Source organism: Xyrauchen texanus, chromosome 42, assembly GCF_025860055.1.
Source record: "Xyrauchen texanus isolate HMW12.3.18 chromosome 42, RBS_HiC_50CHRs, whole genome shotgun sequence".
Taxonomy (NCBI): domain Eukaryota; kingdom Metazoa; phylum Chordata; class Actinopteri; order Cypriniformes; family Catostomidae; genus Xyrauchen; species Xyrauchen texanus.
The window spans coordinates 16,393,425-16,420,145 of record NC_068317.1 but is presented as its reverse complement, the minus strand read 5'-3'; the positions used below and the strand labels follow the sequence as shown (position 1 = coordinate 16,420,145).

Genomic DNA, 26,721 nt, shown 5'->3' with positions numbered 1-26,721 from the left:
TGGAAAGGAGGAGGCGAGAACCGGCTTGACGATGTAAATCATATTTTAATAGTAAACTTAAAAGACAACATAAACACACACAACGGACATGTCCGTAAACGATCTCTCTCTCCCGCACGACCCTCTGCAGTCAGCCTGTAACCCTCACGGAGGCATAATTAGCCTAATACGGGACCGGGTGCGTAGGATCACGACCCGGCCCCGCCCTCCGCCCTGCCACAATCATTATCCAGCAGCTCTTGAGAAATTATTCATGACGTTTACAAGTGATTGGCTTAAAAAAAAAAAGTGTCCAGAACAGTGTAAATTAATTTTTTTTAGTTTATTTTATTCTTTTAATCAAATATTGATTAAATTAAACTTTCCCTTAATTTAATCAATATTTTTTAATGTAATATTAATACATTTTAGTCAATTTAACTCTGACTGAAATTGCATATCATTAACACATTTTAGTTGACGATAATGAACAAAATGACAAAAAAAGTGTGTGTGTCCAACTGTAAAAGACCAAATTTGAATTCACTATTCAAACATTTTGAAAAAATTCACTATGTGAACATTTATAATTGAAAGGTGCACCTATTTTTTGAATATGCCATCTTAGACTTGCACTAAAAAAGGGGTGTGGATGCAGAATTATCAGTATTGCTAATTTAGCGATTTTGTCACTAGTTAGTGACTTTTCAGACCTGCTTAGCAACTTTTATTCAAAAAAGCGAATTTTTGTTCAAACCTTAGCTACTTCCGTAGGAGAAAGTCGCCAATACTGCCCCGCGAGCACGTGGTCTTGATTTCCTGCCCGGACTCGGAGGCACACCTCTCTCTGCGTCTACTCTGTTCAGTGAGACTGACAGAGAGAGGTGAGCAGGCGAGAAGGCAGAGCAGCACATTCAGTTGACCGCACAGTAGCTGACATAGACATGAATGAGCTGCGCATGTGCAAACAGCGTTGTCAAAGACCAATCACGAATCTGTATTGTTTGCTCCCCTTTAAGTTTTACATTTAAAGAGTTTAATTTGACAGTTTATTTTTATTCATTTCATGCACTTGTTCATTCCTGTTTCCTGTTTGTTCATTCCTGTTTCCTGTTTATATGTGTGGCTCCCCAGCCACACATATACTCTCTGAATTTTTTCTAAACATGCACATAGATTTTTGTAAATATGCACATAGGTTTTTAGTTTTTCTTTGTAAATATGCAATATGCGGTGACGGCACGAATATGTTAATTAGCGTATGACATCATCTAGCGACATTTAGCGACTTTTTGAGCAGGCTTTAACTACTTTCCATTAAAACTAGCGAATTATTCAAAAGCAATCGTTTTTAGTTACTGATGACATTGTAGAATGTCTCTATTCACTGGCAGCGAGGAGTAATTTAATCCCAGAGTGAAAGTGTCCAATTACAGGGTGGTTTCTGAGATTAACTGAGAACTATTCAGCTGGTCATGTGATTCTAACATGGCAGCCCCCAAGAGAGAATCCTCTCCATGCAGAATAAAACAGCATTTATAAGGCTACTACTATGACTGGAGACATCTCTTCATGCAAGTGCTAATTATTTTATACAAATGCTTCAAAATTACAATACATTTCTTTAGAAGTAAAACGTTTTGAATGAGGAAGTGTTAGCTCCTTTTTTAAAGTTACAGTGTTGTGGACTGTTCATGCTTACTAAATTTCCTGTGTTTTAGACAATTTAGTATATTGCATAATGAGCAGCACATTTATCAAGGAAATCTTGACTAGCACAAAACGTAGCCGATTAATCTCATATAGGATGTGTTTGAGTGAGATAATAAACATGTTAGTAAAGCATTTCTGCTCACGCAGCTCAGAGAAATCCCCAACAAACTCACTATATTTGGATTATTTGAATACACTTCTCAGAACCAAAAAAATCAGAGCCTGTGTAGATTCAGAGGATAAAGACACAGAATTTAACACAGCCAGAGCCTGTGTAATACAGTATGACTGCTATAGCATCTTCATCGCAAATACTGATAAGCAGAGCTGTTGCATTGTACTATATTCCCTTTTCTCCCTCTTGTCTAATTAGTAATCTTATTAGAAGGCTTGTTAGAGCTGATAAAGCCACGTTTCCACAATGCAGCGACATCAAACCGTGGTGTCACGGCCCTAATCTACAGCAGCATCTGTGCTCATTATTCTAGAATGTTCTGCATGTTCATTGCGTTAGATCTTCAGCCATCCCCCTGACAATGAGACCTAATTGGAATATTTTCAAAGGGCTTAAGGACAGGAAACTGATATAATGTTTGGTATTATACACACTAATATAGGAGCTGGCTCCTGGTGGAATTAGTGGAATTGGAAAATGGACCTTAATGGAATTTATAGTTATAAACATCTAATTCCCATATTGCTGTAGAAAGGGAAAATGTATCTTGACTCATTTGCAAAATACACAAAGGGAGAATAATCTTGAGAAAAATAAAATAGAATTTAAAAGTTTAAAAACACTTAATTTAAGTTTCTCAACATCTTAAAACCTTTTGATTTCAATGTTTACACTTAAATTCTTGAAATTAGTTTTGCAGACAAATATAAATTCTGCATAGAAATTAATTTCTATACAAAAACAACAACTTTTATTATTTAGGGATGCAAGACAAATAGTGATAGTTTGGAAGTTCTGCTTTTTATGCTACCTTGTTTCAAATCACTGACAATTACACAACTTTGAAATAATTGATTATCGTCTGTTAAATGCTTTTATCGGCCAATACTGATGGTTTAGCCAGTACATCAGTACATCTCTAGTTTTTTTAATGGTTGAACAGGATAGCAGCTAACAAGTACCCTGCATAGATGGTAACTCTTTCAATACTGTTTAAAAAGCATCCAAGATAGATACCTCACCTCATAAACTTCATTAGATGCCTAGAGTGTGAAGAGCTGTAATCTATGCAAACAGCTTCTTTGAAAATGCTAAAATATAGGATTGTTTTTATTTAGGTGTGTGAATTATGGATAGTTTTTAGAGGTGTGTGAATTTGCAAAAACAATGTCAGACTCTGTAATATGCTCGGGCCCCTTCCCTGCTCATCGTATTGATGAGGTTTATAGTAGATTAGTGTCACTGAATGGCTAGATGTCTGAGTGGTGTCTGGAGAATAGAATAGGATTTATAGACAATTGGAAGAGTTTTTTGGGGTAGACCTGACCTGCTAAAGAGAGACAGACTCAATCCCTCCAGGGAAGGTGCCGCTCTCCTCTCTAGTAATTTGGCTCATGGTCTTAATAATGACAGTATTTTACTAAATGGGGGCCAGGTCAGGAAGCAGAAAAACTGGTTAATCCGAACATCTGCTAGCTGCCTTGAAACGTCACACAGGTCACATAAAATACAACACAGAGACTGTATCACCTAGATATCTCATAGAGACTGTGTCTGTTCCCCAAACTACCAAACTACTAGCACTAAATCATTTAGAAAAAATGTAATTAAGGTCAAACTTGAACAAAACAAACAAATTAAAGATAAACATCATATAAAGATAGGGCTACTAAACATTAGATGTCTTTCTACCGAAGCACTAATTGTAAATTAAATGATTACAGATCATAGTTTGGATGTGCTCTGTTTGATTGAAACCTGGCTTAAACCGGATTCATATATTAGTTTAAATGTATCTACTCCATATAAACATGAGCCTCACCTGAAGAGTACAATTTACAGTGACGTTTTTGGTGTTACTAAGAGGACAGGGTATAAATGTAAGTCTTTTGAACTAATAATGCTTAATGTGACACCGTCAGATATAAATAAATAAAAAAAAAACTTGTCGTCTTTTACCCTTGCTACAATACGATATAGATCACATGGGCCTTATTCCGATTTGTGAATTTGCTAATTTTTTTATCAGATCTTGTAGTTACTGTAGATAGAGCTTTAATTGTTGGTGACTTCAAAATTCACATAGATAATGAAAATGACACATAAGGATTAGCATTTATCGATATTCTCAAATCATTTGGAGTCAGACAAAATGTAACAGCACCAACTCATCACCATAATCATAAAATAGATTTAATTCTGTCATATGGAGTTGATTATGGATATAATATGGATAAGGATAGAAATTCTGCCGCAGAGTGATGACATCTAGGGTCATTACCTTATCTCTTGTATGCTGCGATCAGCTAATGTTACTCAGTCCACACCATGTTATCGTTCAGTATAGCTTCACTAATAATCTTCCAGATCTATCTCAAACACTTAGTAAACCCCAAAGCCTAGAAGAACTTGCTATTTCTAGCACTCTTGATAGTGCTGCCCCCCTTCGATTAAAGAACATTTAAGAAATAAGCCCCACACCATGGTACTAAAATAAAGCACTAAAAGCTGCCAGGTCAGCATATTTTAGCAAACTCATAGAAAATAACCACAACAATCATAGGTGTTAATTCAGTACTGTGGCTAAATTGGTTAAGAATAAAGCCTCAACAGAACCAGATATTCCAACGAAGCACAAGAGTAATGACTTAATGAATTTCTTTACTGATATAATAGAAATAATCAGAAATAAAATTTGACCTCAGAAAACAGTGTCTCATAATTTTCCTCACGTGCAACTTCAATACTACGCTGTCATAGGTCGCGAAGAGCTAACAAAATTTATCGAAGCCACAACCTGTTTGTTAGATACAATACCAACCAAGCTCTTCAAAAGAGGTATTTCCCTGTAATCTCAGAACCTCATCTTAATATTATTAACTCCTGGCTATCATGTCCCAAGAAACTTTTAAATGGCAGTTATCAAACTGCTTATTAAGAAGCCACAACTTGATCCTGGAGACTGGCTAATTATAGGCCGATTTCAAATATCCCATTTATGTTGAAAATACTAGAAAATGTAGTATCCTTCCAAATATGTTTGTTTCTACAGAGAAATAGTATATGAGATTATATTTCAGTCAGTATTTATGCCCCATCACAGTACGGAGACTGCACTTATTGGAGTTACAAATGACTCACTCTTATCTGATCAAGGCTGCATTTCACTTCTAGTGCTTTTAGATCTTCGTGCTGCCTTCGACACCATAGATCACAACATTCTCTTGAATAGGCTGGAGAATTATGTTGGCATTTGTGGAGTTGCATTAGCATGGTTTAGGTCCTATTTAGCAGACCGCTACTACCACTTTGTTTTGTAAATGAGGAATTGTCAAACCAAACAAAAGTATGGAGTGCCACAAAGATCAGTTTTAGGTCCCCTGTTTTTCTCCTTGTATATGCTTCCCCTGGGAGATATTATCAGGAATCGTGGAATAAATTTCCACTTTTATGCCTTCTTTACTTTATATTTATATTGAATATACTGTATTTCTTCAAAACCTGATGAGATTTCACAATTCTCCAAATTAGCAGTGGTGATGGCATAGTGGGCTAAAGCACTGAACTGGTAAACAGAAGGTTGTTGGTTTGATCCCCACAGCCACCACCATAACTCCAGGTTGCTCCAAGGGGATTGTCCCTGTAATAAGGGCACTGTAGAGTATGTTAAATTGAATAATAAATGAACAGGGAAGTAGAGATGGTAAAATACATTTATAAGCTCAGCCTTTATTCAGTTTTTTAATGCCTGATATAAAATTATCTATACCTTTGTAGAGCTATACAATACTTTAGGAAATTGCAGAATAGTCACATTAGTCACAGATACACTTAAGAAAATTGAGTACACAACTATTTCTGGCCTTAAAAAATACAAAAACCAAATCAATGCAGAACATTGTATCTCAAAAGGAATACAATGTGGCCCCCATGCACTAATTAAAGCCCGATGTGGCCCCTTTACAAAAATAGTTGCCCACCACTGATCTATAACTCTGCAATAAATTGAATGGCATCTATGCTAATATAATTTTATTTTTTCACTTTCTCAACCTTGGGACTCCTATCCTGAGGTCACCAGAACCGGCTGGATCCAGCTCCATTTCTGCTTCGTGTTGGACTCCACTGCTACGTGTTGCTGTGTGATGATGACTAATAGCAGCCGTTGCCAGCCAAACATCACTTCAGTCTATTATGATGGACTTCAGAGGATGAACTGATGCCAACTCCAACCATAATACATGGGATACTTCATATGCCATTGCCTGAACCTTGGACTTAGGATAGACCTCACCAAAATTACTGGCAAGTTTGAACTGTGATGCACCTAACTGATCTCTGCCAGCATCACCTTGAAATGGAATACATAGACTATCAATTAATTGCCAACAAAACCCTTCATTAGCCAACTAACAAGAACAATTGCATCTATGTGAACTTCTGCAGTTAATACAGGATGGACTTCAAAGACATTAGTCATTAATCTTACAGTTCATACAAAATCTTTGTTTAAACACTGTCCCTTAATGCTTACTTAGTTTAATCATTTTAAACCATGACTTGCACAATATATAAGTAATATTGGCATTATATTCATGATGTTAGCCAGAGGGGAACTGGCCCCACTGTGAGTCTGGTTTCTCCCAAGGTTACTTTTCTATTATAATTGTTATAAATACAATTATTATTTAATTTCTTATTTTTAAACACAATTCACAATCGTATTTTATCAAACTACACAATGATGACTCATAGACATTATAGATATTACAGTTTTATCTTCTGTTAATGACTGAACTTCTGTAAAACTGAAATGATGTATGTTGTGAAAGGCGCTATACAAATAAAAATGACTTGACTTATTTGTTTAACACTTTTTCAACACTACATAATTCCCATACTTCTGTTTATTTTCACAGTCCGATGACCTAAAGACTGTCTTTGAAACGTTACACACAACGGAAAGGTATCAAGTAGAATACAAAAAGTATTGTTTCACATACAAAAATATGTAGAGTTAAAGATTTAAAAAATTTATAAGTTGAGTTTATAAGTTGTAAGTTATCTGTATATCTTTTGTCGTGCTTTTGCTTGTAACTTGACATAAACAGAATATACAAACAGCAGATGCTCCCAAAAGAAAATCAAACAATCACTGATCAGTGAATGCGATGCATAGATCTTGAAATAATCTTGGAGAAAATGCGACACATGTGACTGGTTAAATTTTTGGAGAGGTGCACGTCAGACTATGGTGTAGGCTACGCCGTAATCACTGCAGTTCTGCATAGCCTATGCCATAAGTTGAAGCAGAAATATAAACTGGCCTTTACGATTACTCTAAAATGTGAGTAAATGTAAAAAATTATATGAATAAAGAATAAAAAAGAATGAGTACAAGAGTTCAACAATTTGACTTTTAGGGTATATCTGGTAGACTACAAGAATAATCTGAACAGGCAACTTTCCTAAGGCAATCTAATATTCTTCTAATTAGTAAAAGCCTTTCTGATAAATCACTCAACTGTTATGTTAATAAGAAATTATAAAATCCTTAATTTTTGTGTTCAGTTAGATATTATGTAAAGCACCTGAGGAAACCCAACCCCCCTTTTAAGCAATTTTAGATTGGTGAAGAGGAGGTAACTCTATGCTCATAAGATTAAACCCTTTATGTCAGTGACTTTCAAAGTCATTGGATTGGTGCCAATATCAATACAGATACAGGTCTACCCAGACCAGAACTCCAGAGAGAGCACATCATAACATCATCTGCCATCGCTTCTGCCACAATACAAATAAAAACTCATGCGCTCATGTTTACACCTTTAACCTGAGCAACTGTCAGCTCCAAAAGTATCACACACCGATCGCTATGGAATGCTTACGACCCCTGCTAACTAAATAATTAAACTCTGCATTTCTTTCATGGCATGAACTCTTGAGCCAGAACCCTCACTGTCAGAAGAACTTTTCTTGAGAGTCACAGTGCAAATAAATTGTGCAGGTAATGAATAGAGTTATCCTTGAACCTGGAATGAACCGAGGGTGCATGTTAAACAGAACAGACCCAATGCTGTTCTTAACTCAATTAATTCAATCAGTGATTTGTTACCATGATTAAAATGCAGTATTTATGCTTGCATATTTGAGCAGATAGAGGCTGGAATTTTTCTGTTAAAATGAAAAATGGAACCCCATTACAGACTGAAAAATTGGCCGGCATTTGACCATTTTGAAATCAGCGCAATTGACCACTTGGCCAAAAAACAGAAGCATTATCATACACAATTAGAAAAAAATGTAATGTTTAAGGTACATCAGCCATCCCTTGTTTTGGCTACATGTATACCCTTAAGGAGACAGAAATGTATGTTAACAAGTGAATGTTACCTTATGAAAGCTCCTAAAGTAGGCAGCTTTTTCATCTGGATATTTCTCAAGTCGTCGAGGTCCTTTACTGGATGCTTTCTTGAATACCAGCCAGCATCTTCTAAAAATCTATAACAGACAGATACATAATTATCACTGCACTTGCAACTTTTGAACATAAGTGTACACGACAAAATCACATCATATGTAAGGCTGGTCACCTGGCCAGTTATTAGTGGTAATGCTTAGAAAACAACTTGCATACAACATTCTAAGGCTGCAACTAATTACATGAATAAATTGATTAATCTGATAAAATAAGACATGTTTTATCCTGTATTTAATAATAATAATTGGAAATATATATATATATATATATATATAAAAACTACAAATTATGACCCTATTATACAGTATTAATATTACTATTGTATACTATTTATTCAAATAGTTTTTCACACAAAAAATAACCTTGTTTATCCACAGTTTAGAAGACTGTTTTAGAAGAAAAATTATGATAATGACATTAGTTGTCCATTATTTTCATTGTTGAGTTTATAGAACACTCCAACATTATCCAACATGTATATTTTCAGTTTTCAGGCATACACATTTCTGGGCTTAAAGTTACTTTTTAAGAAAGAAAATGTACCATTAAACCATAAAAACTAAAATGGAAGATTTCTTTAGATTTCTGTGCCACTTTCATTTCAGCATGGATCCATTTGTCTGAGTTTGCCCCTTCATACGTTTAAAGAAATAAAGGCATAAAATTCCCTCTAGAACATCCCTTTCAGCAACATCTGAGACTTTTACAGATTAAACACTCACATTCCCCAGATAGCATTTCAAGGTCAACGGAATAGAGAGGGTGTGAAAGAATGTGGCCAATCTCTATTTAAAAACAAATTATGAAAACATAAAAATATCCTCAAACACACAGTCTGTTCATGCCATTTCCCCCTGACAATTCAATACTGTAGATAAATAGACACAAAACTCTCTCAATTTAGCAACTTCATAATTAACAAATTATAACAAATATTTTCCTAATATAATACTTTAATGGTACCTTGAAGCCAAAATTCTACTCACCTACATTCTGTACTGAGCCAAGCAGAGAAGTGCCACCAGAGCACCCCTTAAAATGTATGACCCCCACATGCTATTGAGGTTATGAGGATTAATTTACAGAAGGGATTCTCCATATCCTGCTGCATGCAGCCAATATTCATTTGTTGATGTACTTGCATTCCTCTCACTTTACAGCAGGATTCATATCCATAGGCAAGATTAATTTGTTTACTTTGCTGATGTAGTGCATGGAAAAAGAACAATGCTTAATTTGGCACTCAACATAATTGATCTGGGTGCATTCCTGTTGCTCCTGATACCAAATTCTTCCTACTGTATGTATGTCATACCCAAATATTAGACCCACAAAATGGATACATGGATTTTATTCATACTGAATGAGGCCATTCAACACTTTTCATTCTTATTTCTATGTTGTGCTAAAGCATAAGCTATCTATAATCCCATCTATTTTAATTGATTTTGGTTAAGGAATTCAATTTGATTTAGGTCAAGCAAAGCCAGCAAGAAACCATTTCAAACAAATCACTTCGATACCATGACATACAGCTGCCTCTTGACCTTCAACTAGAGAAGTAAACTTTCATAGTCTTAAATAACCGTCTTTACCTCTCGCACACTTCCACTTTGGTTTTTAGTTAAGATGTTTGGTTAACCCTTGAGACCATAGTTAACCATTCTAACAAACCCTTGATAGTGGTCAAGTGATGGCAAACATTCATGACCTATATCATTTTTATTGAACTGTAATGCCATGGCTCAAAGGCCTAATGAGAACAAAGTCAATCACATGGCATCTTTACTTGCCAACAGTTGTGAAAATGCATGAACAAACAGAACATAATTTTTGATAAATCACAAATTAAATCTGTGTCATATCTCAGTTTCATCTCCTAGACAGCAATAAAATAGAATTGGATAGCAAGTGCAGACTTTTGCTAAAAGATTTTTCTCCTTACAAGACTCCAGTAGTCTCTTACTGCTCCAGATTTTCCGAAAGGATCCCAACAATGTCATGCTCTGTGCTCAGATTTGCCAAGACACAAAAGTCTGCAATCAAATTTGAGAGATTAAAAATTGCACTCTAATATTAAAGATCCAGTATTAGTATTAGTTTTATTAGTATTAGTTGCATTTCGGGTGCTCCAATCACATGTGGTCAGCGCTAAATACAGGTGGAAATGGGGTCAAAGACATATTGTGATCGAATCACAAGAAACACATACGAGGCAGTGAAAAACACATGCCCACATCGCATTTGAGGTTGAAACAGTAATCCGTATTGCCAAACCTCACCTGTTAATGATCCGCTGCACTAAAACAAGAGTTTAAACTTTGCCGGTTATGAGCGGCTTTAAAAGGAAAACAAATAATAAAACAAATAAATTTACAAGCACAAGAACTTCACGGATCTTCTTCAGAATGTCTGACATGCAGGGACACAGATGATAAACACACACATCTGAAGCTCAACTAACACAGGAACTCCACTAAAACAATGGATAATTCTGCTCCAAATATTGCATAACATTTTAACTGCATCAGGGAGAAACAGCATGCAGGTTTTGTTCATGCCTTATTTATCTAGTATTTTGCAATTTATTATCATGCAGTAACAAACATACAGATACAGTGATTGATTTATGCAGTCATGAACAGGGCTGAACTGGTAATCTGGCATACTGGACATTTTCCCGGTGGGCCGACGGATGCAAACCGATCAGGGGCGAAATGGCCATGGGTAGAACAGAGTGGGCCGGCCCTGAAACGTGCTGAAGGGGCAACGATATGCTAAAATGAGCCACAGTGTTTGGCAGAACGGACCACAAAATGGCACTGCGATATGCAGAAAAGGACAGCAAGCAACCCCCCCCCCCCACCCCCACCAACAGTCTCATGAAATCTCTCCCCTCTAAATCTAATCACATGTGGTCACAGGACACATATTTTCACTTTACTGCAACCATGGCAAAAGTCATTAAGTCTAACTATGACTCAGCCTCACTCTTTGCCAATCACTTAGTTTAGCTCAATCGGTGGCAGGAATTACGGGTGGACTATCTCTAAGAGCTCCCTGATTGCATACTGAAATTTCAAAGGCTGATTAATGAACAAACCTTCCGTCTCTACAGTGGATTGTTTCATTAGGAATCAGAACACAATGTACCCTCCAAAGCATCAAAATTACATGTACACACAGAAGGACTCTTAACTGGAAACAAAGCAAGGTAAATTTTGCCACTTCATTAATAGCAGACCATAAACAGTGTTTACAGAGAATGCCACAGTGTTTTATATCAAATTATGCGTGAAACACTTCAAGGGAATATAGGGAGAATTCACTAAGACTAAAATGAGGTCACTGATTGCATTGTTTATTTGCACATGCTGTCTTTGTTGTTTTTTAGAGCAGATTTATTAAAGGAATTATTCAAATCAGGTAATGTACAAAAACACCCTCGCACGGTGCAATGCCAGACCTTGTAGGCCAGTTGGAGGATTGTGGAGGACGCAGCAGATTACTGCGATCAGGCTTTACTGGGGTTGTACAGCATTGCTTCTCCACTGTGATCCAGGCACCATAATCAGCCTTTAAGTCTACACGGTCCATCTGGATACAATATAATGTAGCCTATTTTACCTAGAAAGGAGGTGTGCTCATACTAAAGATAATGGCAATAGTCATACAACAATGCTATTACAGCACATTTAGGACTTAGTTAAACTGTATTGTTAATAGTTAGTGAATATTACACAGGTTTTTGCATTGAAATATTGTGTGTAAAAGTGGCAACTCTTTTAGGTACCGCCTGTTAGGGAATTCACCCCATGATGTTCAATAGAGTGCTTTAATCCCAAATGATCCTTGTTGAGGAGTCTCCAAAGAAAAGCAGTGTGTTAAATTACTAGCAGGTTGAAACAAGTCATAACGGTTGTTGTGTCTGAATCCTGCAACAGGGCACTATTCATAAACCAAACTGAAAATACCTAAATATTTTCATAAACGAACCCTGTATCTATGAGACAATGCAGCTCAGTCAAGAAGATGACCGACCTTTTTATGTGCCAGCAAGATGATGTGAGCACTGTGGAGGTTCCCAGTCTGACGTTTCACCTCTCTAATAAAATCTGTGTCTGTTGTGATCCACCAACCACCAGCTGTGAGCGGTGAAGGTTATCGGATTACCTATAAGACACTGCAATCATACTCACTCTACACCCAATTTCTCAGACACAAACAGAGGCTCTTTTCCAACCAGATCATAGTCCAGCCAATGCAGTGTGTGAAAAGTCTGACACAGTGCTGTGACATGAAAAACAAATACAAACTGTTTCCAATTGGAATATTTGCAGAAAATGTGTTTCTTTAAGAGTATGCATTCAATGTACATATTCAATTAAGACAGTAGGCCAGAAAATGGCATAAATTGGGCTCTGCGGTGGCATTTTTATGAGTAATACATCTTTAGAGATTTGGTAAATTTATTTTTAAGGACTTTTTGCTTATTCAATGTGTGCAATTCAAAGCTTAAGTGCATTTGTTTATTAGCACAAAAAAAGTCTGAAACCATACTGAAAAATGTAAAACAAAGAAATGCCATGATGTAAAATGAAGATGTATTTTAGATTCTGGACTTTATCTAGGTCACTAATCAAATAATCATGTTTATGACATTGACCATATTAACTTTTTTTTTCAAGCCAAAAATAAACTCTCATGAAAAATCTTAAAATCAAAAAGTTTTTGCACAAACTTGGAAAACATGGAAAAGAGGGACATCCCAAAGAAATGTAGCCTATATTTTTTTCAATTCAACTTTGCACTCAAATTAAAAGTCTTAGAATATAAATTGTAATGAAAACAAAATGGAAAATAATGCAAAATAGAAGAATTTTCACTGGTGGTCCCAGACTTTTGGACCACACTGAACTAAAATGGATATTTGAAGGTCTTTATCTGTCTATATAAAACATGACAGTTCATTTACTGTGCCAATTAAAGGGATAGTTCACCCAAAATGAAAATTCTCTCATCATTTATTCACACTCAGGCCATCCCAGATGTGTGACTTATTTTCTTTTGCAGAACATAAATTAAGATATTTAAAAGACTATCTCAGCTCTGTAGGTCCATACAATGCAAGTGAATAGTGGCCAGAACTTTTAATCTCCAAAATCATGTAAAGGAACATTAAAGTAATCCATACAACTCCAGTGGTTAAATCCACATCTTCAGAAGCAATATGACGGTTGTGGATGAGAAACAGATCATTTATCCTGTTTACACCAGGTATTAAGATGCATTTCGGGTGATCCAGTCACACGTCAGCGCTATATACAGGTCTAAATGGGGTCTAAAACGTTTTGTGATTGGATCACAAAAAACAAAAATTAATGTGGTAAAATACACGTGACCACATTGTATTTGAGGTGTAAACACTAATCCGTCCTGTATGTGTACCGACAGCATTGAAGCGCCACAGTTTAAACTTTGCTGGTTACTGTAATGATTTCAGACCAACACCATTGTGAGAATAATAAATGTCTTTACTGAACACCAGTGCAGCATACAGACAGCAACATGCTCGCCAGACTATCACTAGACAGCTAATGTTCTAGCAGAGTCTTTCTTGAAGCTGGAGTGCAACATTACTCCTTAAAGCTATAGTGCAACACTTGCAACACTACATCCCTCCCTTTGTTTTAGAAAGTAAACTTTAACTTTTAATTTCACAACTGAATTGAGCAAAATGACCACAAACTTAAAAGAATGCTGTAAGACTAAAACATATATTTTCTGAATTCAATGACTATCGACTTGTATTGTGTTGTTTTAGTATTATTTTGAGTAATCCATCAGTCTCGTGTCTGTTCTCTCTTTCAGTATATCTTATCTCTATTCATACTGGACTTTCAGGAAGATGGGGATACTGGTGCTCCTGACGTTTGCTTACGTCATCCAAATCATCTGTCTCCTTATCAGTGTTGGTAAGTGGAACTGATATGCATTGTTTCATATGTTTAAGATGGGAGATGTGTCGTTGTCTTTGGACAGAGATCATTGTTCCCTTGGTCTTTATGACTTTGTAGGTTTTTGGATTGAAAGATTCAAGAAGTACGACATCACCTAAGCTCCAAATGTGATTACATTTTCCTGTCAGCATGTTGTTACATCTTCTTCTTCTTCTTGGAGGTATCCTTGCATCGAAGTGTGTTGTTGACTACTGGACTGTTTAAGGTAGTTAATTCTGTTTAGGTCTACCAAACAGTAGTTCAGTGGGGGATGTCCCAATAGTTTGATGGGAGGTTGCTCTATAAAATTTGTTAAGTTCTTGTTTCCATGATTTTCCCTCTACAGTGGCAATGGATGTTGCCTTCTGGGTTCTCATGAATCTCTCTCTGTAGAGAATATTTTGTCTAATAACAGAATGACTGTGTGTGCAGATGTTGATGGTGTTTTCTCTACAAAGGGAAATCTGGAGTATTAATCCAAAACAACAAGAAGATAGTCACCAGAGGGGAATGGGCCACAAAAGTCTACAGACACATTCTTCCATGGACCAACAGGTAACTCAGAAGCGGTTGATGTTTGTGGGGTACTGTTAAGGCTTGACAGGGAATGCAGGATGATATCAGTTGTTCTGCCTGTTCCTGGGAACCAGACCTTTTCTCTCAGCAGATTTTTGTTTTGACTAAGCCTTGATAGCCTTCATGTTCGAGTTCAAGTGCTCTGTGTTGCAAAGCTCTCTGCATGACAATGCGGTGTCCTCTGAGAAGTGCGCTCTTATCATCAAGAACAGTGAGTTCTTCTCTGACATTGTAGAATGCTTTTAAGTCAGATTGATCATTCTGTGTAGTGAAAAAATCATACAATTTGTGCAACTGACCAGTGGGAATGATGTCAATAATATGGTGACATAGACGATCATTTGATGTTTTGGCCTTCATTTCTTCCAGTTTTGGGGAATGCAATGAAATTGACATGTATTTCTGTGTCAACATCATCTGTGATAGAGGATGTGTGAAGTTGTTGTGGGTGACGAGTCATGTAGTCAGCCAGATTTGTCTTTCCTGCTTTGTAAATCACCTTGTATTTGTAGGGTTCGAGTCTGAGAGCCCCTCTCCCGGGGAGGCGCAGCTGTTGTCTGCTAGAGGGTGGAGAAGTGGCCGAGGACCAAGCTACGGCGTATTGTAGAACCGGTGAGTAAATGCATTTATTTTTTCCTTCTCTTTCTCTCCTCTCTCTCTCCCTTGCAGCTCTGCATTGTCCTTTTCCCTCTCTTTTTAAATATTAGTGTTTTAATTTGGTACAACGCCGTTATGGCGTGTAAGTACCGTTTTTTTTTTTTTCCCTCCCTTTGTCCCCTCCCTCATCCAAGTAAATGGGGATGACCTGCCGGAGCACTCAGGGAAAGAAGGGGGGGTAAGGGCCGACTGGAGATGTCAGTGCGACAGAGAGAGAATTATGGGCAGCTGTCTGACAGCTGTGTGTGTTTGTCTTTTTTTGGTTCAGTTCATTATTAAATTATCATATATATTGTCAAGCCGGTTCTCGCCTCCTCCTTTCCCTTTTACCTTGTTACAGGAAGTGTTCGCAGCTCCAGACGATGGCAAGAGCTTCCCTTTCAGTCTGAGAGTACCTCTGTTCAACTGGGGTTAATGCCCTGCTTGCATAAGCCACAATGTACGTGTTGTTAGTGTTATTGTCTCTCAAGATAGCACCAAGATCAACTGGACTGGCATCGACAATAACATTGGTTTCTCTTTCAGGGTTGAAGTAACTCATCACAGGGGCGTTGACAAGTCTTTTTTTGGGAGTCATCAGTGCATCAGCTTGCTCTTGACCCCAAAGCCATTCGAATCTTTCCTTGTGAGCTCCCTCAAATGTTGTGTGATCAGTGTTGGGGAGTAACAAAATACATGTAACGGCATTACATATTTAGAGTACAAAATATGACATACTGTATTTAGTTATGGGTCGTATTCAGAATACAGTTAAACTCTTAAAATCAATAGATTTCTTAAAGGATTACTTTAAGTGTACATAATTTGCACTGAAATTTAAAAATGCATCACTATTTTCCAATAAACCCCTGATGTAAAAGAGTGCACCATTGTAGGCTATGCATGCAGTGTAGCGTCCATGTCAGTCAAGCTCCACCTATTTGGCTCTGCAATGAGAAGCCTCTCTACGCAATGGTGGTGGCTGTGGGGATCGAACTGATAACCTTCTGCTTAACAGTTTAGTGCCTTAGACCAGTATGCCACCACCACTCCCTGGTCACATTCATAGAGGGCAAAGTAGACTGCAATATTATTGTGCAGTGCAACCTCTGCTTGCCTGGAAAAAAAGCTGCTTTCTCCATCCAAACACTCTATGTCTAACTTGAAGAAACACATTGAAGCAAGTTTATTTTTGTCTGGAAAAAGTTGAACACTTGCTAGTCAAATTGCCTACATATCGAGCTACCTACTCAACCGAATTGTTAGCCGACTGCAGATCAGCCTGTTAGCATAGTCGGTATAGTAGTTATATAATAGGATATATAATATCCTATTATATATAATATCCTATTATGTAAATTATAGCCATGACATCCCGACACGCAACAAATGGTATGCGATTGGGAGACGCGATTGACATCCCCATGACACAATTTTTGTAACATGCTCTTTAATCATTTTGAACTTGCATATAAATGCAATGGTATTGAACTCACAAATGATGCTTGACCATGCAACCAGCCATTAGGTTGGTTATTTTGTTTTACAGGAACCTTTATGTAATGTTGTTTACTTATACTTTTATTCTCACCTTAAACAATTTATTTGCTCACATGAGGGTGATCATGTGCACCTCCTCCTCCAAAAACGCTCATGGCAACAGCCACCACCCAGAGGAAAGTAAATGTATTGATTTTTGAATTTATATTTGTGATGTGCAAGATATGCAAGCCTTTTCATTAGTATAGAATGCCCTATTCCATAAAATGATTGAGGGAATGAGTGGGGGAAATGTACCCATGTGTAGGAAAACCTTGATGCAACACATTGAAAAAATATACTTGAGAATGAAGGAGAATGATGACAGAAACGCTTCAGAGCATTGAAACAGTGTGCACAACAGCAGACATATGGATGGCTCATCATAGGAGCTTCATGGGCATGTCATGAGATTGAGCCAAGGATGCTGGAGAGAAAGTCAGCTGTGTTGGCATGTGAAAGAATTCGAGGACGCCACACATACAATGTAATTGCTGCCAAAATAAGCCAAATACATGACGAATTTCACCTTCAGGGCAAAGTCAGTGCAACCGTGACAGATAATGGCTGCAATTTTGTCAATGCTTTTACTGAATATGGAGCTTTAGATCCAGAAGATGACATGGATAGCACAGATGTGGGCAGTTTGCTGATGTCAGAATTTTTTTTTTGCCCCCACACCATCTCTGCTGCACACATTCTCAATCTTGTCGCCACAACTGATCTAAACAAGGCAGCATCACAAGGTGCCTCACGGAAATTAGTGCTATGTACAAATATGCTGCCAATTTGAACAAGTCTTTTCGCTCCTCAGGTGCTGCTGATGTCATTGAAGACATTGCCAACATGAGGTGTGTTGTCCCATCCATGACCATGTGCAGCTCAGAGTACACTGGCATTGGAAAAATAATGAGTCTCACCAAAGCTCAGCTCACTGCAGTCTGTGACCATCTCCAAATAGCAAAACTATATCCTCAAGAGACAATTTTTCTCAAAGTGCACATAGCTATCTTGAAACCACTCACTCTATCTCCAAGGTGAAAAGAACTGTCTGAAAAGTTGCCACAGGTACAGTTCTCATCACACAACCTCACAGCAATAATCCAGGCAATTGTCACTCGTTTTGGAGATGCCTTGGCTTCCCATGAGGCAAGGATGGCAGCATCCACCATCCCAAAGTTCCGACTGTGGTGGCTTGCTGCTGACAAGAGGGAACCCATGAGAAGGATAATGAAGACAAGGACCATTTTTTCTCTTTTGAAAATGCACAAATAACCAGAGGATGAGGTGCAAAAGTAACTCTAAAATCCAGACAAGTCACTGGGTTCATTGAAGGCGTATCGAATGATCAGAGCCCTTTTCTTAAAACACCACACTGCCGTCAAGTGCTCCGGTGGAGTGACTTTTTAGTCAAGGAAAGCTTATTTTCACCCCACACCAAAACTGTACGTCAGACAAACACTTTGAACAGATTATTTTGCTGAGTTGCAACCACAGTTACTGGACTGCAGAGTAATGGAGTAGGTGGGTAGTACAGTGGGAAGTAGAGGAGTTGGGACATGCTGGCACATAAACTGGTCAAAAGCAGTTGCACTTTTGCATGTTAGTTCAAGTCACATTTTTTCATATTTTTTTTTTTTACATTTAATGCATGTTGAAGCAGCATTGTACATGCATAAAGCAAATGCACTGATAATACATTTGATTTATTAACAAGGGATTATTTTTATCCAACATTGGAAAGGTGTGAAAAAAGAGAAATTAACAGACTCTTGCTGCATTCAATTCCCTTTGTTGTTAAGTGGGCTGCAAAGTAAATGAGTAATTAAATTGGGCCATGCTCAAAACATTGTTAGTCTGTTTTTTTATTTTTTTTATTTTACTTTGAATGCATGTTAATGCAACATCTGGTGCCAAGACCATTCTTATATTGTGTAATTTGCATTTGCATTTCTACTCTCTTTGTTGTAAAGTGGGCTGGAAAGCAAGTTAATGCTCACAGCATTGTCATTTCTTTTGTTTGATTGTACATCCATTTCAAATGCAAAATCTGGTGCCAATACTGTTCTCATGTTTTGCCATCTTTGCATCCAGTTTGAGTTATTTAAACTGTTTAATCCTGTTTTGAGGGAAATATTTGTGTAAGAAGAATTATATTGCCAGAATTATATTGCCTGATGTGAACTGATGTGAATATTGCCTGAATGTGAATGTGTACAGTTGCGATGTGAATGCTGAAATAATGATAGCATTTGACTTGGTGGGCAATCTAGATACATGTTTGATTTAACAGTAAGTTTATGTTCTTATTATTTATTTTTCACCCATTTTTATGCTGTGGTATGTAAAATGGATAGAAATAGCATTTTAGCTCAGTGTAAAGCTGACAATTTACACAAGCTTTATTTCTATTTCTTCTGCTCCAAACTTACTTCAAACTTACTTCTCTGTCTGCAATGTAACACATCATAAGAAAGTGTTTCACTGCTGTTCAAATGCACTTTGTATCACATCATTTATATGTATACATTTTTCCATCTGAAAGTACAAAATATGAAATATAACAAATGACAATAAAAAGCAAAGTAATCTCTTCAGTAATCAAAATAATTTTTGAATGTAACTGTATTCTAATTACAAATTATTTGAATTGTAACTGAACTAGTGGAATACATTTATTTATACTTTGAATTTGAAATACGTAATTATGGAATGATATTCCGGACATTATTCAAAAGGAATTGCAAATTGTATTTGCAATTGCGTTTTCAATTTGTGGACGCATAAAATGTGACATAATCGAAACGCAATTGCAAATCGCGCATTACGGTTTGCATTTTCGTTTAAGCGAACGCACAGTGACTGCCAGATTTCAAATGGAAAAGCAAAGTCCATTTGCAACTGTGTTTCCCATATCTTACGAGTTTTGGCCCTGTCATATTTAAATAGCAATTTCAATTACCACATCTGCTTTTTCACTTTGTCAGCGTCGCGTATGTAGCCAGCCAAAACTCAAATGGAATACTATTTTTTTTATTTTTTTTATTGCAATATTAACAAACAGAACAAGACGATACATACAAGAAATATAAACAATCTTTCAAAACAAAAGAGAAATTATGGTTCAGAATACATTAAGAGAGGAAATGTGAAAGAAATTTAAATATATTCAACAATAGTCTAAAAAGAAAAGAGAGTAAGAAAAGAAAGAAACAAGAAGAAGAAGAGGGCACAAAAGAAAAAATATTAAGAGAGAATATTAAACATGGCACTAATTCTGGATGTTTTCATTGCTTTCTTGTTAACAGAAGTTGAAATTGTATTTAAATACATCTTCAATTCTTCTTTGAAAAAGCTAAAGTGGGGTTTACTTTTTATATATTTACATTTATGGATATGAAACTTTCCAATATATAAAAGAAGGTTTATACAAAAACATGCATTAATTAGATTCTTGTCTTTAACATAAAATCCAAAAAGAATGTGTCTATATGATAAAGGACAATCAGAGCATCAATATTGTTCCAGAAAGACAGAGTAAAAAGACATTCCCAAAACAAATGATCAACAGTTTCAGAGGAGGCTTCACAAAAAGAGCAGGAAGTATCAATATCATTTCTAAATTTCTTTAAAAAGTATTTAACTGGATAAAATCTATGAATAATTTTATAGGATATTTCTTTAACTTTATTAGTTAGAAAGAATTTCTGAGGATGTGACCAAACATATGACCATTTAATATCATCAAAAAGGTTATTCCAATAAGAAATGGAGGAAGGAATTGAAGTAACAGGGTCCAAAAATAATGACCTAATTTTATAATTGGATTTATGTATTGAAAAACAAACAGAACCAACCACAGTAGATTCAGGGCTAGGGGAGAAACAGAAGTCACTGTAGCACTATTATTGTTTCTAAACAGCATACAGATTTCCAAAGAGATGGCCTTGAAAACTATATTAAATTCTTTACTAGATACTGGGAATTGGTATCCTGAAACAAAATCGGAATAATTAAATAAATTACCTTCACTATCAAATAGCTGGTTTACTAATATCACCCCATTATTGAACCAGTTTTCAAGAAATAAAGATTTCCTCTTATGAAGAATATTACAGTTGTTCCAAATTAAAAAATTGTGTGGCGAGAAATTATGCTTGTAAATAAGTTTCCAAGCCATAAGCATCTGCTGATGATAATTGGAAAGTTTGACAGGAAGTTTACTAATTGAATAATTGCACATTAAAAGAAAATGTATACCTCCTAATTGAGAAAAAATATATCTTGGGATTATACTCCAAATAGAAGATTGATTGTGAAGGAAACGTTTAAGCCAATTAATTTTTAAGGTTGTTAAGAGAATCAAAATCAATGAAATTTAAGCCACCTTTATTATAAGAATTCAAAATAACTGATTTTCTAATACTCAAATGGAATACTAATTCCCTTAGTATTTCCATTTCCGATGCCTTACACAGAAACCTGTCAATCAGGGTCAAGGGTGGGATTATGCTATGGGGCGTGTTTGTCTTGGGAAGTGACATCACTCACAGTTGACGGTCAAGAGGTGATGCCCTGAACAGACGCCGGTTTATCAAATCAAATCACTTTATTGTCACACTACCATGTACACAAGTGCAACAGTAGGTGAAATTCTTGTGTGCAGTTCCGAGCAACATAGCAGTCATGACAGTGACGAGACATATACCAATTACAGTAAACAACATACTTACACAAAACAATTTACAAATCAAATGTACACATACTTACACAACACAATAATTATATACAATGTACAGTAAACAATACACACAATATACAATACAATAAGTAGGAGTATATGAAATATATATATATATATATATATATATATATATATATATATATATACATAATCTGAAGTAGTATATTGAGGAGAATATGTTGACAGTCCAGTGTGAGATTATAGATGAATAAAGTGCAGTGCTAATTATTGATCCTGATAGACTGTGAGTGATGTCACTTCCCAAGACAAACACGCCCCATAGCATAATCCCACCCTTGACCCTGATTGACAGGTTTCTGTGTAAGGCATCGAAATGGAAATACTAAGGGAATTAGTATTCCATTTGAGTTTTGGCTGGCTACATACGCGACGCTGAGAAAGTGAAAAAGCAGACATGGTAATTGAAATTGCTATTTAAATATGACAGGGCCAAAACTCGTAAGATATGGGAAACACAGTTGCAAACAGACTTTGCTTTTCCATTTGAAATCTGGCAGTCACTGTGCGTTCGCTAAACGAAAATGCAAACCGTAATGCGCGATTTGCAATTGCGTTTGGATTATGTCACATTTTATGCGTCCACAAATTGAAAACGCAATTGCAAATACAATTTGCAATTCCTTTTGAATAATGTCCGGAATATCATTCCATACTTAATACCATTACATGTAATACGTTACTCCCCAACACTGTTTATAGCGTCCATCTCTACAACAAGAGTTAATATCCATTCAGAGTGACTCCTGGGTTCAGTCTACTTAAGGTAGTAGTATTGTGTGAATGCCACATTCATGCACACTGTTACATATAATAATAATGTAAGACAATGTTGAAGTAATGCAAAGTATTTAAAATACGTTACTCACTTATCAGTCATATATCACATATTTCGTTAGCGTAATCTAACAAAATTACACATTACATTTAATGGCATGTATTCTGTAATATGTAGTGAAATACATTTTAAAAGTAATCTTTCCAACACTGTGTGTGATTGAGGATTTGTCAGGAATGAACCTTGAACTGTAATTTGCCATTCCTAGAAGACATCTTATGGACTCTGAGTTTGTGGGGGTGAGATACCAGTGATCTTTTTTGGGTTGGCTGAGATGCCATCTTTGGAGAAAAAGTATCCAAAGAATTCCAGGGTTGTTTTGTGAAATTCACACTTGTCTTCGTTCATTGTTAAGTTGTTTTCATGCAGTCTTTGAAAAACAGCTTCAAGAGATCTGTTGTGGGCGTCTTCTATGGTGCCATACACTAGGATGTCATCACTAAAATTTCTGGCTCCAAGGATTCCTGTTGAATGGCATTTTGAAAGACTTCTGCTCCTGAGGAGATACCGAAGATGAGCCTTTTGTATCTTCTCAGACCTAGATGAGTTGAAAACGATGTTATGTACCTAGACTCAGGTGCTAGCTCAAGCTGAAGACAAGCAGTTTTGTGACTGAGTAGTGAACCATGATCACCTTGAACCACATAGAATGTTGCTTCAGTGGTTCTTCCACAGGCTGAAACATTGGATGGTTATGTTTTAAAAGAGGGATCATAAAAATTGCATTTTGTTTTTATTTAGTACTGCCCTGAAGAAGCTATTTGACATAATACATCCTTGCATATATTCCACAAAACAAGATATTTACTGAATTTACATACATGGTCTTGTTAAGAAGTTTACATTTCCTTGGATTCTATATGGTGTGTTGTTTTCTCGATGATCAATGACTGTTTGTGTAATAACAAGGGACTAATACACAACTATTACAAAAGGTGCAAAAATGTTTGATGCTCAAGAAGCCAACATAAGAAGAACCAAGGGGTGTAAACTTTTTAACAGTATGATTTGTGTAAATAAGAGTACATTTTGTGTTATGTAGATTTTGAAGGGCAGCACAAGGGCAACGAGAAAACAATCCCCCAATGAGAAAACAATCCCCCAAACAACATTTAATGCCATGACCTTATGAATTAAAGACTTGTTACTCTGATTTAAGACCTTTTTAAGGCTTTATTTTGCGGAAGGGCGAATTAAGACCATTTTAAGGTCATTTTAAGACCATTTTAAGACCCGTGGAAACCCTGTTAAAAGTGGCTCCAGTGTCAATTGGATGCCAAGAGGTTGTTCAGATATCCAGACTTTTGTCATTGGTTGTTTGAAGTTTGAAGATGCTTGCGTGACATAGACACATTCATAGTCTGTACCTGAGGATGTAGCGGACTCTTTTACTCTCGTTTATCTGTGTTGTTCTAACTTTATGTGTTAGACTCTGTCTTTGTGGTGTTTGCTGAAACAACAACAAGCAAAATGATTTGCTTTGCCACAGGATTTGCACAATAGCCCTCTAGCTGGACATGCTGATTGTCCACCAGGATGTGGAAAAGAACCACCACAATTTTTGTATGTTGATTGTTGTTTGCATTGTATTGTTTTCTGTTGCTGGTTTATGCTTATCCTTTTTTTGATGTTTGTATTCAGTATTGCTGCAATGTGTTCAGTGTCACTGACTTTTATGTCATTTTCAATGCCAGCTGCCTGTTTTTCTGATGTTTCAAATGCTCTTGCTAGATCCAAAAGTCCTTTCAATGTCAAACTGCAATGTCAAACTTAATGCTCTCCTCAGTATTTTTGATGATGAACATGTCTCTCCTGGCTTTTGTTTAGCTTGTCTGAAGACATTGACCTCATTATCAACATAATGACTTGGGTGGAAGTATTCTGTCAGTATTTGTACTGCTTTATAGTTATCACTGGCGCCATTTTCTGGAATCTTTAAAAAAATGTCTTGCACTTGTTCACCTGCATAGTACTGTAACATTGCTGGTTTTGTTGGTTACACCAGCAGCTGTCAGAAAATTGTAAAATCTCAGTAGCCATTTTTTCCATTTCAGTGCAAGAAATACTTAATCTGTGTTGACATGGAAAGTGTAGCAATTCAGCAGCTTTTTTGGGGGCTTCACCAGAATACATTTGAAGAAGAATAGAAAAATGTCTTGGGTCAGTAGGTCCTTAAAATGCAAGAGCATGGGGATTTTTCATTGAAGAAAAAAAAAATCAGACAGTCAATATAAATGTCATTGATATGTCTCCAGCTGTTAAATTAATGTCTTCTAAAGTGACATAATCAATTTTGGAGCAAAAAAGATAAAGTTCTTTTTTAAACTCTAAACCATGCTTCTGGTTGGCAGCGGTACGCGCGTGTGACATAATCGCATATATTTGAAAATCGTGAGAACTGATGCAAATGCGTCACAGCCGGAAGAGCTGCATTGTTGTAGAATGCTGTACAGTAGCTTGGTTGATTTTGGTTTAGATCTGTTATTATCTGTTTCTTTACAATGGTGAGTTTGCGTGTTCATCCTGGATGTCTCAACCGAGTGGAGAACGTGAGCTTGCCTCGGTGACATGAGAAACCGCTCTTCTGAAGTGTTGGATTATAGTTAAAAAAGTCATTAAATATTTATCTTTTTTGCACCAAAAGCATTCGCATCGCTTTAGAAGACAGCTGGAGTCGTATCCACGACATTTATGCTAATAATCTTTGATTTTTGGACCTTCAAAAGAGACATTGCCATTCACTTGCATTTTAAGGACCTACTAAGCAAAGACATTTTTCTATTTTTCTTCCAATGTATTCTGCTCGAAATGTTGTGTTTTTGCTTTAATTAAATTTCAGATCCATCTGGTAAAAACAGCGTGCCAGCTTTATTCACACTTGTATTTCATTACTTTTTGAGGTTTGTTTTCATGCAGTAACACACAGACATAGTAATTGATGTATGTCACCATGAAACAGAAACCCTTGTCTTGAAATACGAATACAAGAGGTCAAAGGAGAATTTTTAAGTGACCAGGCGTAAACAGCAGTGCTTCTCAGCTGACACATGTGAGTGATCGGATTACCCAAGACACACTTAATACCAGGTGTAAACAAGATCATAGTTATGTCTTTTTTTACTACAAATCTCCAGGTTCACTTCCACATTCTTCTTCTTTTATTTTTTGGCGATTCGTATTCTTCGTGTATATTTGCACCTACTTGTTGGGGCTGGTCAAAAGAGGATATTTATAGTAAAAAAAAAATACTTAAATCTTTATCTGTTTCTCAAAATATGAATTTTACCACTGGAGTCTTATGGGTTACTTTTGTGCTGCCTTTATATGCTTTTTGGAGATTCACATTTCTGGCCACTATTCAATTGCACTGTATGGACATGCAGAGTACCTTCATTTTTGGGTGGACTATCCCTTTAAATACAATCACAGCCTATCAGCTAAAAGAAGTAAGTTTAACACTTGAAAAATAATGGTCAACAGCAGAGTCTTGGCACAGGAACACACATTAAAGCTAAGATAATCTCTTTAAACACACACACACAAAAGCAATTTTCTGCTGATTGTGTGAAACTGAAGAATGAAGTGGCAAGACTGATGAGCAGTGATGTTTTTTGGGAATATCCTGACACTGTGAGTACCAGTTTACGAACAAGAAAATGGGCTCCTCTTGATTGCCAAGCTGTTTTGGGACAGAGCTGAAGAGTATGCAATGATTTGATTTGTTATCTGGACGGGCGGTTGCTAAGGCCATCATAACTGCAATCATATCCAGACTTCTGTTTGCATTCTGATGATGGTTTTGTATGAGTTTTCCACTCAGATTAGTGCCAGATTAGATTGGATTCCACTCCCAGTGGCTGCAATGTCACTGTATGCTGATGCATCTCAGGTATAGACATTGCTTAATTTATCAATTTAGTCTGTGGCAACAACTGCTCCATGGAAAGGGAAATGTCTTCCTTATTAATCATAGATTACACTATCTGGACCATTCCAAATGTAAAGCATACTGCTGCCCCAATA

At 36.5% G+C, this 26,721-nt stretch overlaps 1 protein-coding gene across 1 annotated transcript in view; it reads right to left on the bottom strand.

Annotated features, from left to right (window-relative positions):
- Nucleotides 1-26,721, bottom strand: part of LOC127634863 (docking protein 6-like) — a 104,916-nt gene that overhangs the window by 52,552 nt on the left and 25,643 nt on the right. Inside the window, exon 2 of the mRNA XM_052114587.1 lies at nucleotides 8,261-8,368. Within this exon, the coding sequence (XP_051970547.1) occupies nucleotides 8,261-8,368 (108 nt within the window). The remainder of the gene's footprint in view (nucleotides 1-8,260; nucleotides 8,369-26,721) is intronic.